Below are 16,315 nucleotides of genomic sequence, written 5' to 3'. Positions count from 1 at the left end.
GGGCAGGAGAGTTATTTGTAGAATATCCCATTTTCTGAATTTTTTTTTCCTTATCTATAGATTCAGGGTAATATTGTTCTTTGTTTATTTATTTACTTATTTATTTATTTATTTGGTTTTGCCAGGTCTTAGTTGCGGCTCCAGGGCTCCTTAGTTGTGTCACGAGGCCTCCTTAGTTGTGGCATGAGAACTTATAGTTGCAGCATGTGTGTGGGATCTAGTTCCCTGACCAGGGATCAAATCCAGGCCCCCAGCTTTGGGAGCACAGAGTCTTATCCACTGCGCCACCAGGGAAGTCCCAGGATAATATTGTTTTTAGCCAATATCACATACATGATGCGAACTTCTTACAGTATTACATTAAGAGGCCCATAGTACCAGTTTTCCTATTATGAACACTTCGTTAAGGTGGTATTCACCAGATCTCACCATTATGAAGGTTCATTTTTCCCCCTTTTTAATTAGTGGTAATCTTTTCAATGATATTTTGATGCTCTAAGAACAGCTTATTCCCCATTAACCATTTACCCAATGGATTTAGCTTTCTTTTATGGTCTTTGAAAAAAGATTACTCTTAACAATATTAATGTAAAGAACACACATTCAGGGGTTTTTGCCAGTTCTTGCTGCTTTTGCACTACTTTCCTAAAAAGTAGCCTTAAACTATTTTAGCATATTTAAACATGTAAAAATCATGGTGGAATATATTCCTTGTAATTGAGTAGATATATTTCAAAAATAAACTTTAGTTTTTCTTTCTTCTAGGACCATAGATCGTTCTGTTTTTAAACCAATTGTTCAAATAGCAGTGATTGAAAACTCCGAATCACTGGACTGTCAGTTATTGGCTGTCACACATGCAGGTATGTTGTTTTATTTATATTTGTGCTATTACTGTGATAACTTTTTATAATCTTCAGGTTTGGAAATTTATGACTGAAAATATGTTTTTACTTCTGTATCAATTATAAGCCATATTAATAATTCATAAAATTAAGGCTTTTGAAAAACCAGAAGATTCCACTCACTCTGTCTCCTCCTTTTATAGATGTAAAACCAGGCCTGAAAGGTAAAGTGGCTAACATTTAGTGACAGAGCCTGAACTGGAATGCAGGCTCCCTTGTCTTATACTTGTAGGTTCTTTCTACTGAAATGTGTTGATTTACCTCTCAATTCCAAGTGATGTCTTAGAAACCACTTCAGCTGGTAGTACGCATGGTGATTTAAGACCAGTCAGGAAAGTGATATATGGCTTTAACAGAGTTCTGTGTTTTTCTGTGGAATTGTTTCAACAACACATGTACCTCATGTCTTTTATTTCCTGTTAATGATGGATAATTTTACCCCATCATCAGGTGTAAGACTATATTTCAGCACTTGTCCGTTCAGACAACCATGGGCACGCCCTAATACATTGACACTGGTCCACATCCGCTTACCTCCTGGATTCTCAGCATCTTCAACGGTGGAAAAGCCTTCAAAAGTACATAAAGCTCTTTATAGTAAAGGTAAATTCTGAAATACTATCAGATTTAATATTAGATTCTTAAAATTATTAAAATTAGAATGCATTTTGAGGCATTTGAAAATAACAGAGATTTCCAATGAAGTTCAGGATGTTTTGGGTTTTTTTAATCCAGGAACTCTTTTTTTATATTAGCTTATATTTCACATTTTTCATTGGCATATATATTAAAAATATAGTTTTTTAAAATATCTAAGTACTTTTAAAATTGTTTTATAAGCCTTGTACGTGAACTCACTGGTCAAAATCAGTGTTATAAACTGTTATAAACAGTTATAAACTGTTATAAACTTAAAATGACTTTCCTGATAGCATGCCTGCTTTGTCAGTGTCTTTATGGATATGGAGAGTTTTGCCTGTCAAAATATGAAATTTTAATAACAAACTCTTTTGGATTCATAATTAAGTTTAAAAATTGAGATTCTAGTTAAACATCAAAACTTGAAAAATCTGTATGTGGTTTTCCCCAATATGAGAAAGCATTTGTAAAACAATTTATTTTTATTTTCTAATCATTTTAAAGCCCTTTCTCTGCTTATTCTACTGTGTCTTCTAATATTTTATTTTTCAACACCCAAATTAAACTTTCCTTTACAAATAGAATTTTTTCAAGTACATTATATCATGTACCTTCATAACATTTTTAATAACAGCTTTAATTGAGATATAATTTACATACCTTTTAAAATGTGCAGTCTATTAGTGTTTAGTTTATTCACAGAGTTGTACAACCATCACTACTATCTAATTTCGGAACATTTTCATCACTGCAGAAAGAAACCCTGTACCCATTTGCTGTCACTCCCTATTTCCTCCTTCTCCCAGCCCTGGGAAATCACTAGTCTACTTTCTGTTTCTATGGATTTGCCTCTTTGGGACATTTCATTTAAATGGAGTTGGAAAATACAGGACTGGCTTCTTTCACTTAGCATAATGCTTTCAAACTTTATCTATTGTAGCAGGTTCTTTTTTTTTTTTTTTTTTTGCTGAATAATATTTCATTGTGTGAGTGTACCACATTATAATTTGGTGGGCATTTGGGTTGTTTCTATTTTTTGGCTATTATGAATGATGTTGTTATAAACATTTATGTACAAGTTTTTGAGTGGACACGCTTTCATTTCTTTTGGCTATATACCTAAGAATGGAATGCTGGATCATATGGTAACTTTAGAAATGTTAAAATGTGAAAAAAAAAAGTTGTGTTTACCTGAAAGAAGTGCAGTATAAGGTCTAGAACACTTAGTAATGCTACCCTGGCACTAATTATATATCCTTTTAGGGGATTTATTTTTATTTTGCGACTTGTTTATAAAGATTAATGCTATATATTTATGTATCTGTATTAATGTCATTAATAATCATAATAATTATGATTATTGAGGATATATATTATTTGACATCATATAAGATTTTACATATTAACCTTTTAGGTATTCTACTGATGGCAGCCTCAGAAAATGAAGATAATGACATTTTGTGGTGTGTCAACCATGATACATTTCCTTTCCAAAAGCCAATGATGGAAACCCAGGTAAGTTATCCTGAGAGATTATAAAGAATTTTTTACATAATTTTAAGTGAAGAATAAAATTATGAGAAACTTTATCTTCTGATTTATTACTGTTTGCTTCTAATAATCTTATATGATTAGCAGTCATACTGAAAAGAAGTATATACTGTTAATTTTTTGGTTTTCCTCTGTGAGATTAGAAGTCATTATGGTACTCGTTAAAAAAACCTTTAACAAAAACATTGGAACCCTTTTAGAATGTTCTTCATAATGTACCTGAAAATGCCTATATCTTTTCTGAAATGATCTTTGTCCCACTTAAATATATTATATTTTTAGTTATTTTGAGGCCATCCATTATAGTTATGACTTAGAATTTTATCCTTATGATCTCTTTAATTTGTAGTTCCGCCTAAATATTTAACGTTTTTTCTTTTAATTATAGAAAATTTCAAACATATGCAAAAAATAGAATGGTAAACTGAATCCCACATTAAGAAATTACCCATTTCTCCATCTTGTTTCATATCTCTTCCCCACATTTATAAATGTATACACACAAACACATGATTGTGTTTTAAAAGTAAATATCACAGATACCACGAAGTCAGCGGAGAGGTCCTGGGTGAGAGGTGCGGTCCCGGCCTATCCTGGCCCAATCCCACACCTAGGCCACCCACCCCAGCCCCCAGCCCAGGAGATACTGAGAGGAGGCCATCTCTACTCACTCCCCTTGCTGTCCCCTACTCCACTCCCATCTGTCCTCCTAGATGCCCTAGCATAGCTCATGTTACCTGCCCCCAGAGGCTGCTGGTCAAACGAGATAGACCAACCCCCACTAGGGTGTGAATGTCTGAGACTCTCTTTGGAGCCATCTCTTTAAAGGCATTTTGGTTCTAGTGTCACTAGCTGCTTCTGGTTATTTTCAAATGTGAACCCTTCTGGTTAGGGGGAGTGGGAAAAGGTGTGTGTAGATGGGAGGAGGAAGAACCAATTCCTGGGAATGGGGGCATGGTTTGAATGGGCTCTTCCAAGTTTCTGACATGGCCTAAGCAGCTGGAGTAGAGTCAGGAGGCAGGTATGGAGGCAAGGAGCACCTTTCTCAAATTCTTTTCTTTATCCTTTGAATTTTACTGAGCACATACTGTGGGCCTCATTATGCGACAGACTGTAAGGATTCAGAACTCAGGAAGATATAAACCCTGTCTTGATGGGAGCACAGTGTTAGGGGGTGCAGGTTTGAAATCTGGCTCTATTTCCTCAAAGCAGTGACTCAAAGGACTAACATGTCTCTGGTCCTCAATTTCCTAATCTATAGCAGTTTTAATAGGACCTACCTCTGTGGGGTGGTTGTGGGATTAAATGAGTTCATGTGTGTAAGGTGCTCAGAACACTACCTGGCACACAGGAGGCACTTGATAAACGTTAGCTATCGTTTTTATTTTTAAAGTAGATACTATACATTGTATCACTTCATCTCTATAATACTTGAGTTCTCAAGCAAATGTGGACTTTAAATATATATATAGCTCATGAACTTTAATCAAATTCTGGTCTCCCAAAAACAGCTATAAAAGACATTAGGTCAATGGAAAAATTCTGTATTGACTGGGCATTAGATTGTATTAGAGAAATGTTAATATTCTTACATGTTAGGATAGTATAGTGGTTATGTTAGAAAACATCCTTATTTTTAAGAGGTGCATGCAAAAGTATTTAGTGGTGACATGATATTCATAACTTTCAAATGGTTCAATAAATGAAAAAATATAGAAAGAAGAAAGCAAATAGGACAAAATGCTATCAATTGTTGAATCTAGGTATCAGGCATATGGACATTTATTGTACTTTCAACATTTTATTAATGCTTAAAATTTTTTATAATAAAGTATTTTAGAAGACTAGACACTTTTTTTAGAGAGTATCTTAGTTTAGAAAGCAGATATAACTTCAGAAGAAAACAAAAACTGTATGTCAGCAGATTTAAGCACTGAACCTACCAGAGTAGATCAATTTACCCTGGAAAGAGGGTAGAAAGTATAGTCTTCAGTTATTTAAAAAATTGTAATTTTAGTAAATACTATTTATAGTTTATCCTAAGAAAATTTTGCCTTTGTCTTCTGGTATGAAAAGATATACTATCATAGAAGATGCCTGATTAAAAGAATAGACATTAGAAAATTAAATACAGACTTTTGAGAATATTCGTGCTAATGTATTATTATTAATCTGTTAAACCCTACATTATTTAAAGATTGTATTTTTTTTCTTTTTAGAAAGTTTTGCCTCATGTAACTTTAATAATATGTATAAAACGTTTATTTCTTCTACATAGATGACTACTCGTGTTGATGGTCATTCCTGGGCTCTTTCTGCAATAGATGAGTTCAAAGTAGATAAGATAATCACACCCTTAAATAAGGATCATATTCCCATAACTGACTCACCAGTTGTTGTACAGCAGCACATGTTGCCTCCAAAGAAGTTTGTTCTCCTCTCAGCACAGGTATGTACATCATCTGTTAAGGTGGAGAGAAAAAGAAGAGAAGCCATATTTAACATTTTGGTCAAAGTATTCTGCAGTAGTTGCTTAATAGAGTCGTTTACCTAAGTACTTAGGAATGTTTATTCTTAAAATATTCTTAAGGAATAGTTTACAAATACCAAAAATGCGGGCCTTCTCTAGTTGTGGCAAGGGGGGGCTACTCTTCATTTCAGTGCACAGGCTTCTCATTGCGATGGCCTCTCTTTGTTGTGGAGCACGGAGTCTAGGCACACAGGCTTCAGTAGTTGTGGCACGCGGGCTCAGTAGTTGTGACTCGCGGTCTCTAGAGCTCTAGAGCGCAGGCTCAGTAGTTGCTCTGCGGCATGTGGGATCTTCCTGGACCAGGGCTCAAACCTGTGTCCACTGCATTGGCGGGTGGATTCTTAACCACTGCGCCACCAGGGAAGTCCCAAAAACTTGCTGTTTATAAAGTATTGATATTATACTTTTTCTAAAGTAGCATTTCTATCAACAGTATTCAGCATAAAATTAGTAAAACAAGCTATGTTTATTTCTTATCATGTAGTCCTCACTTGTTAAAAAAACAATTTTTTAACATTTATTTTTTGAGTAGCAATGCATTGACAAAATTCCACTGGTAGCAGAGGGGTATACACAATAAAATCTCCCTTCTGGTTTGGGTCCCCTCCCTACAGACACCCATGTCATCAGAATCTGTATCTTTCCAGATATATGTTATGATATCAATATACAAACAATGCAGGTATATTTATAAACAAACAATAGCATATTGTATGCACTGTTTTATACTTTGCTTTTTATGTTTCAAAGATACATTTTAGATATCTTTCCATATTAATATATAAAGAACTCTCTCATTCTATTTTATATTTGAAAGGCATTCCTTTATACGGATGTACCATATTTAACTAGGCCCCTATTAATAGATCATCTTTTGCCTTTAAAAATAATGCTGCAACCTTGTGCATATATTGTTTTGCCTGTGTGTGAGTAAAGCTGTAGAATTACATCTACTGGATCAAAAAGTATGTGTATTTATCAATTTGATAGATGTTGCCAGGTTCTCTGTATACATACATTCACTATCAGTGAATGTTGAGTGCTTGTTTCCTTACATCTTGTGCAAGTACAATATGTCGTCTTATTAAGAGTGAGATTGACTGTCTGTTCTAGTGTTTATTTTTCTATGAATTATCTGTTCCTATTGTATATCCACTTTTCTATTAAGTTGTCTTTTTCTTTTTTATGTATAGAGGCTCTTTATATGTCAAGGAAACTAACTTTTTGTGATTTAGTCTCAAACATTTTTCCTGGTTTGTCATCTTATTTTGTTTATTGAGATTTTTTTTCCATGTGGATAAGTTTATAAGTAGTTGAAATATTCAGTTTTTTGGGGGGATTTCTATTAAAGTTTAAAAAAAAAAAAAAAACCGTCCGCACTCTGAAGTTCATAAAATAATTCACCCAGAGTGTCTTCCAGTACTGTTACAGTTTTATTTTGTCCTGTCTGTTTGGAATTTATCCTGTTTTAAGTATGAGTATGGATCTAGCTTCATTTTTTTCCAAAGTGGACATACTTGTGCCAACATGATTAATGAATAATCTAACTTTGATCCTTTAGTTTGAGGGGCAGCTTTTTTTTTTTTTAATTTTTATTTATTTATTTATTTATTTATTTATGGCTGTGTTGGGTCTTCGTTTCTGTGCGAGGGCTTTCTCTAGTTGTGGCAAGCGGTGGCCCCTCTTCATCGCGGTGCGTGGGCCTCTTACTATCGCGGCCTCTCTTGTTGCGGAGCAGAGGCTCCAGACGCGCAGGCTCAGCAATTGTGGCTCACGGGCCCAGTCGCTCCGCGGCATGTGGGATCTTCCCAGGCCAGGGCTCGAACCCGTGTCCCCTGCATTGGCAGGCAGACTCTCAACCACTACGCCACCAGGGAAGCCCTGAGGGGCAGCTTTTATCATATATTAAATTCTAGTGTTTACTTGAGCCTATATCAGAGCCTTCTATTTTGTTCCACTTATCTGACTCTTTATTCATGTGCTAATACCATGCATAAGATAAAGGTTTATAATATGTTTGTGTCTGACAGAGCCTGCACCCTTTTGCTTTACTTTTTTAAGGGGGAGGGGCAGTGTTCTCTTATTAAGTTTTCTGCATGGGTATATAGATCTAGTATAGGTTAGGAATTGAAATGTAGATGATCTTTTTGACCAGTTTACTTCTTATTCTTTAAGTTATTTTTTTGTTTCATTGCTTTTATTAAATAAGGTAGCAAGGTCAGTTGCTACTAGCCATGCTTGATAAATCTATTATTCGTCCTCTTTCTTTTTTTAACTTCTTAGGGGAGTCTTATGTTTCATAAACTTAGACCTGTAGATCAACTGAGGCATCTACTTGTGAGTAATGTGGGTGGAGATGGAGAAGAGATTGAAAGATTCTTTAAATTACATCAGGTAATTATTTGTACCTTTTTTTTTTTATTGTGATGGTATTATGTAAGTTAGGATCAAAATACTGTGATTAATACCAGTCTTCCTTTCTTTGCCTTAATCACTGTATGTGTACTGGTACTTGGGAGCAGTATTAATATGCTATAAGAGTTTATGGTAAATGCTCAGATTTTTGTTCTGTCTTTGATAAATTCTTATCATTAAAGTGTACTAGTAAGAGTGTGATGTTCAAATTATATGATGAATGTATTTTTATTAAAAGGACAAGATATTTGTAGATAAATAATTTTTTAATTAAAAACTTTTTTTTTTTGCTTAATGACATGGGGAAAATACTTGAGGCAGTAATGATGGGGACTTTAGTATTTTAAAGCCACAACTAGAAATGATGAGGTAAAACTGGGAATGCTTAGTTTAAAATCAGGAATATCAGATCAAAGTTAAATATACACACTCTGAATTCAGACTACCAGCTCCACCATCAGAGTAGATTACTTGAATTCTCTGAGCTTCCATTTCCTCATGTGTAAAATGTGTATTAAATTATAATATGTGGAGTGAGGATTAATATGCTCTAACCTCTTAAAATAGTGCCTGGCACATGACAAGTACTTAATAAATGTTAGCTATTATTGTTATTTTCTAAAAGGTTAAAACACCATGAGAAAAAAACCCGGGGGTGGGGGGGGACTAAACCAGAAACTAAAGTAGAATCTAGATAAAAAGAAAAAGAGAACATCCTTTAATAACAGTGCCTATGATAAACTTTAAAACCAATAGTGTTTACTTCTCCTTTTTCATGCCAGCTTATTTCATTCATTCAGCAAATATTTATCAAGTACCTGCTCTGTGCTAGGCACCGGTTGAAACACTGGATACAGAAGTAAACAAAACTTCTTTTGAAATGTTTATGTTTTACATAAGGAAAGATACTCTTTTTTTACAGGAAGACCAGGCCTGTGCAACTTGCCTTATTCTTGCTTGTTCCACTGCTGCCTGTGACAGAGAAGTATCTGCTTGGGCCACTCGGGCTTTCTTCAGGTATATATCACTTTTCTTTTGTTCTTGGCCACTTTTTTTTAATGGTTGCATTGGCTAATGTGGTTGTTTAAGGGTTTGCAAAACAGTTGAGCAACTATATAGGCAAGTTAGTAAAATTTAAATTGGAAAGGTGATAATACTACTGGAAGCAACTAGATGAGCATAATTTACGCATTGTTACTCTTTCTCTGGATTCTCTTCTCCAACTTCTTTTGTCTAGTCTTCTACCTCAGTTATTATCTCATCTATCTTTTCTACTTCCTCAAACACTACCAGTTCTGCTTTATGTGTATCATTTGCATTGAGAGATTGAGTCACTTTAAGAAAACTTGGTATCAAAGAGATATTATTTGGAAAATATTTAGCTAAGAATAAATTTAAAATGCAATTTTGTTTAAAAGAATTTTTTGAGTAGTCTAACCATAATCTAGTATGAAAATTACAGTACCATATACATATTAAATACATTCTATGCATTGCACTCTTTTTTAGAAATTGCCAGAGTCCCTTATGATTCTTCTTGTTAGCAATTTGAAGTCAACATTTACTAAATAAGTATTTTATTATGTATCTGTGTATATTTCACTGTCAACACAATGCATTTAAAGTCTCTAATTTTTTTTTAATATAAATTTATTTATTTATTTGTTTATTTATTTATGGCTGTGTCGGGTCTTTGTTGCTGCATGCGGGCTTTCTCTAGTTGCGGCGAAAGGGGACTACTCTTCGTTGAGGTGCACAGGCTTCTCATTGCAGTGGATTCTCTTATTGCAGAGCACGGGCTGTAGGCTTGTGGGCTTCAGTAGTTGTGGCGCTCGGGCTCAGTAGTTGTGGCTTGCGGGCTTTAGAGCACAGGCTCAGTAGTTGTGGCACACAGGCTTAGTTGCTCTGCGACGTGTGGGATCTTCCTGGACCAGGGATTGAACCCATGTCCCCTGCGTTGGCAGGCAGATTCTTAACCACTGCGCCACCAGGAAAGTCTCTAGTGTTTAAAGCATTTATTTTGAAGCTAAGCAGGACTTGAAACAGTTCTAGCTTTTAAGATGTATAGTTTCACTGAATAAACTCAGCCCTTGTTGTCATAAAAACAGGTATGGTGGTGAAGCACAGATGAGATTTCCAGCCACTCTCCCCACTCCGAGTAATGTTGGTCCCATCCTGGGGTCTCCTGTCTACTCTGGTGAGTATGAAACATTGAAATGAAACTGTCTCTAATAGATTTGAATTTTAGAAGCTTTGTAGCATATTTTAATGGATAAAAAATTTCATTGTATTTTCTTTACTGCTACTGCATTATTAGGGAATAATTCTATAGATGTCTGACTCTTAGTGTTATGATATATTAATATTGAATCTTTAGTGTATACTGGGAAACAAAATAAGATATAACCAGTAGTATTTACAGAACTCATTTGTTATTTATTCAAAAGGAAAGAGTTGAGTGATTTAATAACAAACTCCCACCTCAATGTTTTCCAAAGTGGGGATTGTTAGAAAGTTGCCGGGAAATGAGTCCCTAATTCTTGAATACATTATAGGTGGTGCCACTCCTCACTCTTAGCTTAGAAACAGTTTCTGTGTCTAATTTTGATCAGATACAAAAAAATTGGGAGATAATTTTATAAATCTTTATATTCTTCTTTCTTTTTAGGTTCTCCTGTTCCTAGTGGTAGTACATACCTGAATCCATCCTTTTTGGGAACACCATCTCAAGGTACCTCTTTTCTTTGTTTTAGGTTGCTACTACTATACTTTTTGAGGAGCTGACATTGTGAATTATATTCTTAATGCTTAGAGTGGGAAAGATTAACTTGTCCTATTCCCCTGAAAATAATGTAGTTTAATAGAAGTGGCATCCAAGCAAGTATTGGCATTTGGCCATGAATGCCTTTACTTAGTGTACCTGGAAAGCCCCCTTTTTGAGTATCAGGACTTAATTACCAGCCCTGAACTGTATAATTAGTCCTGTTTTACTCCTAGCATTAAGGTGCAGTGATTGCAAGCTTGCTTTCCTTTTCATCCTGCATTGCCCACACTTGAAAGCCAACTTGGGAGTTCCTCTCCAAGTCTAAATCTCTCTTCTTATCAAGGAAAACCAAATTAAATAACTATTTATTTCAGTATTTTTGTAATTGTTTTTACCTATGGGTCTAGGGACAACTGACTTGGATTATTGAGAATTCTGAATATTTTTAGGTTAAATTTTAAGATTTGTTTTTCTTACGTGTGTACAAGGTGTTCATCCTCCTGCCATGTCAACTCCAGTGTGTGCTGTGGGAAATCCAGCAACTCAGGCCACAAGTATGAGTTGTATGGCTGGGCCAGAGATTGTGTACTCTGGAAAACACAATGGTATTTGCATTTACTTTTCTCGAATCATGGGGTAAGTTTTTCATGGGATAATTAACTATTACTTACCTTGTTCTATTGTGTATAGTTGAACATTTTTAACTTTAAATTTGGGACATCATTTGTCCCTACTAAATTTTACTTATAGTTTAAGCTCAGTTGTCCATTAATAAGGTTGTTTTCTGTCATTCAGCTTTTTTATTGTCTAACCATCTATATTTGTTACTGTGTTTTATATATGTATATATATCTTCAAAATATATCTACATATACTAGTATGTAGTGTAACAAACCACCCCGTAACTCAGTGACATGTGTCTGCAAGTCAGTTAGGCAGTTCTGGTCTTGGCTAGGCTCACAATGCATTTGAAATCAGCATTGAGGTTGAAGAGAGTTCTCTCACTCTTGGCTGGACTCTCACATATTTAGGGTTATGTTTGTGTGTTGGTCTAGAATGGCCTCAGCTGGGACAGCTGGATTGTTCTCCACATGGTCTGTCATCCTCTAGCAGGCTAGTCAGGGATCATAGACTTGGTGGTGGCAAGGTTCCAGGAGAGAGAGTAGAAACTTGGAGAGCCTCAGGATGCCTAGGCTCAGAATTGCTCTACTATCACTTCTGCCTGACTTACTTGGCAGGGGGACATCTCCAAGCCTGCCCAGATTCAAAAGGTGGGAAATAGACTCCTCGTTAAAAGGGAGGCATCAGAGTCATATTGTAAAGAGGATAGGTGTAGGGAGGGATAAAAAATTACAGCCATTTTTCAATCATTCTACCAGATCCACTTAATTATCATGTCTGGTGTGTATTTTTCTTAGATTTGAGATGTATGCTTTCATATGAATCATTTGCTTAAAAATGTGAAACAGTGCAGAACTCACTTTATAAGCTTCCTTGTTTACAATTTATTACCCAGGGTCTTTGATTTTTCTTCAACAGTATTTCATTTTGTGAAATGACTTAGATCTGTCAGGTTTGGAAATTTTCCTGGTTTTTTTGTTCTTTCAGATAACTTAGTAAAATGTTAAACGAAGTCATTGCTACACTTTAAAAACTAAATAAACACATACAAAGGAATTTACTACGTATTGTAATTGTTTTTATTCATCTACAGCACAATCATTAAAACATTTTTTGTTCCAGAAACATCTGGGATGCTAGTTTAGTTGTGGAGAGAGTATTCAAGAGTGGCAACAGAGAGATCACTGCAGTAAGTGTGTTATATAAATAACAGTATTCCATTATCTCTATGGAGCCAGTTTATGTTATTAACGGAGAAGTAGGTTGTTTCATATTTCTTGATGTTATAAACAACATGCAATGATTATTCCTTTATATACATGTTTGTGTACTTGTCCAGTAAACTGTTCACCCCCTGAGTTATATCTCAGCTCTGTCACTCACTAATGATGAGTAAATTTCTTAACATTTCAGAGCCTGATATCTCACAGTAAAATGAGAATGTATCTCCCTCATAACATTGTTATGAGGGCTAAATAGAATCAGTCCTAATACTTAATACTGCTCAAAGTTACGATTTAATGTTTTGCTTATATGCCCCCAAACTCCAAGAACCTAGCACTAATTTCCGTGTATTGGCGTACTTTCCAGAGTGCTTTAAGAAACACAGAAATTTGTACTATCATAAATTCAGGTATTAAGGGGTTTTTTTAATGTGAAGTATGCATGCAATTTATTTTAAGCTTTTTTTCTTTTTAAAATGGAAAGATACAAAAATCTTTTTAACTCTGATACTCTATTTTAAAGTTCTAAGATTTAAAGTTTCTCAGAATCAGAATGTATTTACTTAACATAGTATGTGATTCCATTTGTGAATTTCGAACAGGCAAAACCAGTCTATATTCTATGATAGAGGTAAGAAAAGTGGTCGGTTACCTAGGAGGTAGAATGACTAATGACTAGAAAAGGGGCAATAGGGAACTTTTTTGGGTGTTGGAAATACACTATATTGTGATCTGGGTGGTGACTATATAAAGATGTAAAAAGTTATCAAGGTATTCACTTCAGATTTGTGTATTTTACTGTCTGTAAATTATACCTCATTAAAACCAGAGCAGCAGGGCGGGGAGGGATGTGGGTGTCTAGCCCTTTATTCTGGTCACCATGTATAAATTGATAAAAGAAATAACTACTGTTTATGAAGATAGGGTACCTCAGAATTAAAACTTCACGTTCAATTATGGGTATACAGCATATGTGTTTTTTATAGAAACTTTTTTTTCATTGTTTTTAAATGTTTGAAAATATATCCTTTCTTTCAGATTGAAAGTAGTGTTCCCTCCCAGCTGCTGGAGTCAGTGCTACAAGAACTGAAAGGTTTGCAAGAATTTCTAGACAGAAACTCCCAGTTTACAGGAGGACCATTAGGAAATCCAAAGTAGGAATAAATAAGATTTATTTCCCTTTTTTTTTCTGAGATTTAATTTACATGTTATAAAATTAATCCTTTTAAAAAGTTTCATGGTTTTTTTTTTTTTTTTTAATTTTTTTTAATTTTATTTATTTATTTATTTATGGCTGCGTTGGGTCTTCGTTTCTGTGCGAGGGCTTTCTCCAGTTGCGGCGAGCGGGGGCCACTCTTCATCGCTGTGCGCGGGCCTCTCACTGTCGCGGCCTCTCTCGTTGCGGAGCACAGGCTCCAGACGCGCGGGCTCAGTAGTTGTGGCTCACGGGCCTAGTCGCTCCGTGGCATGTGGGATCTTCCCAGACCAGGGCTCGAACCCGTGTCCCCTGCATCGGCAGGCAGATTCTCAACCACTGCGCCACCAGGGAAGCCCAGTTTCATGGTTTTTAGTATATTCATAAGGTTAAACTATCATCACCACTATCTAGTTCCAGAACATTTGCATCACACCAAAAAGAAACCCTATGCCCATTAGCAGTCACTCTGTGTCTTAATTCAAGCTGAAATAACAAAGATACCATAAACTGACTGGCTTAGACAACAAACATTTATTTTTCATAGTTCTGGAGGCTGGAAGTCTGAGACAGGGTGCCAGCATGGTCAAGTTCTGGTGAGGACCTTCTTCGTGGTTTGCAGACAGCTGCTTTCTTTTTGTGTCCTTACATGGCAGAGAGAAAACCAGACAGCAGGTCCTCTGGTTTCTTCTTAGAAGGGTAGTAATCTTATCATGGGTCTCCACCTTCATGAGCTCACCTAAACTTAATTACCTCCCAAAGGCCATACCTCCAAAAATACCATCACTTTGGGGATTACTATGAATTTGATGGGACACAAACATTCAGTTGGTAACACTGCAAAGTTGTCTTTCCCCTAGTCCCTGGCAAATACTAATCCACTCTCTGTTTCTATGGACCTGCCATATTTTGGATCTTTTATGTAAATGCAGATATATAGTATGTGGCCTTTTGTTTCTGGCTTTTCTCTTAGCATAATATTGTCATGTTCATATATTGTAGTGTATATCAGTACTTGGTTTCATTTTTCAGTTCATCGTTTGATGCACATTTGGCTTGTTTCACCTTTTTTTCTTTTTCTTTTTTTTAATTGATTTTTTGTTTTTTATTGAAGTATAGTTGATTCACAATGTTGTGTTTCAGCTTTTTGGCTATTATGAATAATGCTGATATGCACATTCCTGTAAAAGTTTTTGTGTGGACACATGTTTAGGATGAACAATTTTTGTTGCTGTTGTTATAAAAGTAATATGGACTTGTAAAAAATTCACATCACTCCCCTGATGAATTAATTTGAAGTATGACAATATAAACTTTCAAATCATATGTGAACATACATGAATATATGAATATACACATACGTATATGAATGTATATTCATATATGAATATGCACTTCTTTTTTAATACAATTTTTAAAGCTTATACTCCATTTACAGTTATTAAAAAATAATTGGCTATATTCCTTGTGTTTTACAATACATCCTCATAGCCTGTCTTATACCCAGAAGTTTATACCTCTCACTCCCCTACCCTTATATTGCCCACCCCCCAACCCCCTCCCCACTGGTGGCCACTTGTTTGTTCTCTATATCTGTGAGTCTGCTTCTTTTTTGTTATATCCACCAGCTTGTGTATTTTTTAGATTCCACATATAAGTGATATCATACAGCATTTGTCTTTCTTTGTTTTATTTCACTTAGCATAATGCTCTGCAAGTCCATCCATGTTGCTGCAGGTGACAAAATTTCGTTCTTTTTTATGGCTGAGTAGTAGTCCACTGTAAAAATAGGATCTAAGTAGGCATACTTTTTGTGAAACATTGTTTACATTCAGTATATTCTTTAGAGCATTCCAAATCAATAGAATAAATTTTGTTTGTATTGGCTACACGTTATTCCATTATATTCAAGCAATTAGTGGTATAACTCTATTCGTAATTAGGTTGTTTCTATTTCTTGATGGTATAAACAGGGTTCAGTGAGTATTCTTTATACATGTTTGTGTACTTGTTCAGTAATATTCAGATGAATTTCTTTAGAAGTGAAATTTGGGGATACAAGAGCTTTTAAAAATGTTGGTATGTAGTATTTGGTTGTCCCCTGTGAAGGTTATACCAATTATTTTTATTTTTAGCCTTCAGAACTCTTTTAAGTGTATCTTAACATGTATATATTGATTTCTAGCCCCTGCCACTTTTTTATTCAGTTTAAGAATCTTTGTCTTTTTAACCCCATCTCATTTTGTTGGGGTTAATTAAATGTTTGACATATTTCTCACCATCCTGAACTTGTGGGCTTTGTTGTGGTTTTGGGTTTGTTTGTTTGTTTTTCTCCCCTTCCGTTTTACTGGATTGATTTTAAAGTTTTATATATGACTTTTCTTCTTCTGATAGTTTTAAATTCTGAAAAATATACACCTCAGTCATCATTAATAATTGAACAGAATCTGTTATCTTACCTCCTTCCCCTGC

General features: G+C 35.1%; 1 protein-coding gene across 1 annotated transcript in view; it reads left to right on the top strand.

Moving 5' to 3' along the window:
* Positions 1-16,315, top strand: part of NUP155 (nucleoporin 155) — a 74,311-nt gene that overhangs the window by 33,751 nt on the left and 24,245 nt on the right. The window contains exons 10-20 of the mRNA XM_059916259.1: positions 766-863; positions 1,356-1,508; positions 2,959-3,059; positions 5,374-5,544; positions 7,909-8,019; positions 8,963-9,057; positions 10,149-10,237; positions 10,709-10,771; positions 11,293-11,440; positions 12,548-12,614; positions 13,687-13,802. Of these exons, the coding sequence (XP_059772242.1) occupies positions 766-863; positions 1,356-1,508; positions 2,959-3,059; positions 5,374-5,544; positions 7,909-8,019; positions 8,963-9,057; positions 10,149-10,237; positions 10,709-10,771; positions 11,293-11,440; positions 12,548-12,614; positions 13,687-13,802 (1,212 nt within the window). The remainder of the gene's footprint in view (positions 1-765; positions 864-1,355; positions 1,509-2,958; positions 3,060-5,373; positions 5,545-7,908; positions 8,020-8,962; positions 9,058-10,148; positions 10,238-10,708; positions 10,772-11,292; positions 11,441-12,547; positions 12,615-13,686; positions 13,803-16,315) is intronic.

Source organism: Balaenoptera ricei, chromosome 3, assembly GCF_028023285.1.
Source record: "Balaenoptera ricei isolate mBalRic1 chromosome 3, mBalRic1.hap2, whole genome shotgun sequence".
NCBI classification, from domain to species: Eukaryota; Metazoa; Chordata; class Mammalia; order Artiodactyla; family Balaenopteridae; genus Balaenoptera; species Balaenoptera ricei.
This window is presented reverse-complemented; position numbering and strand designations above follow the sequence as displayed.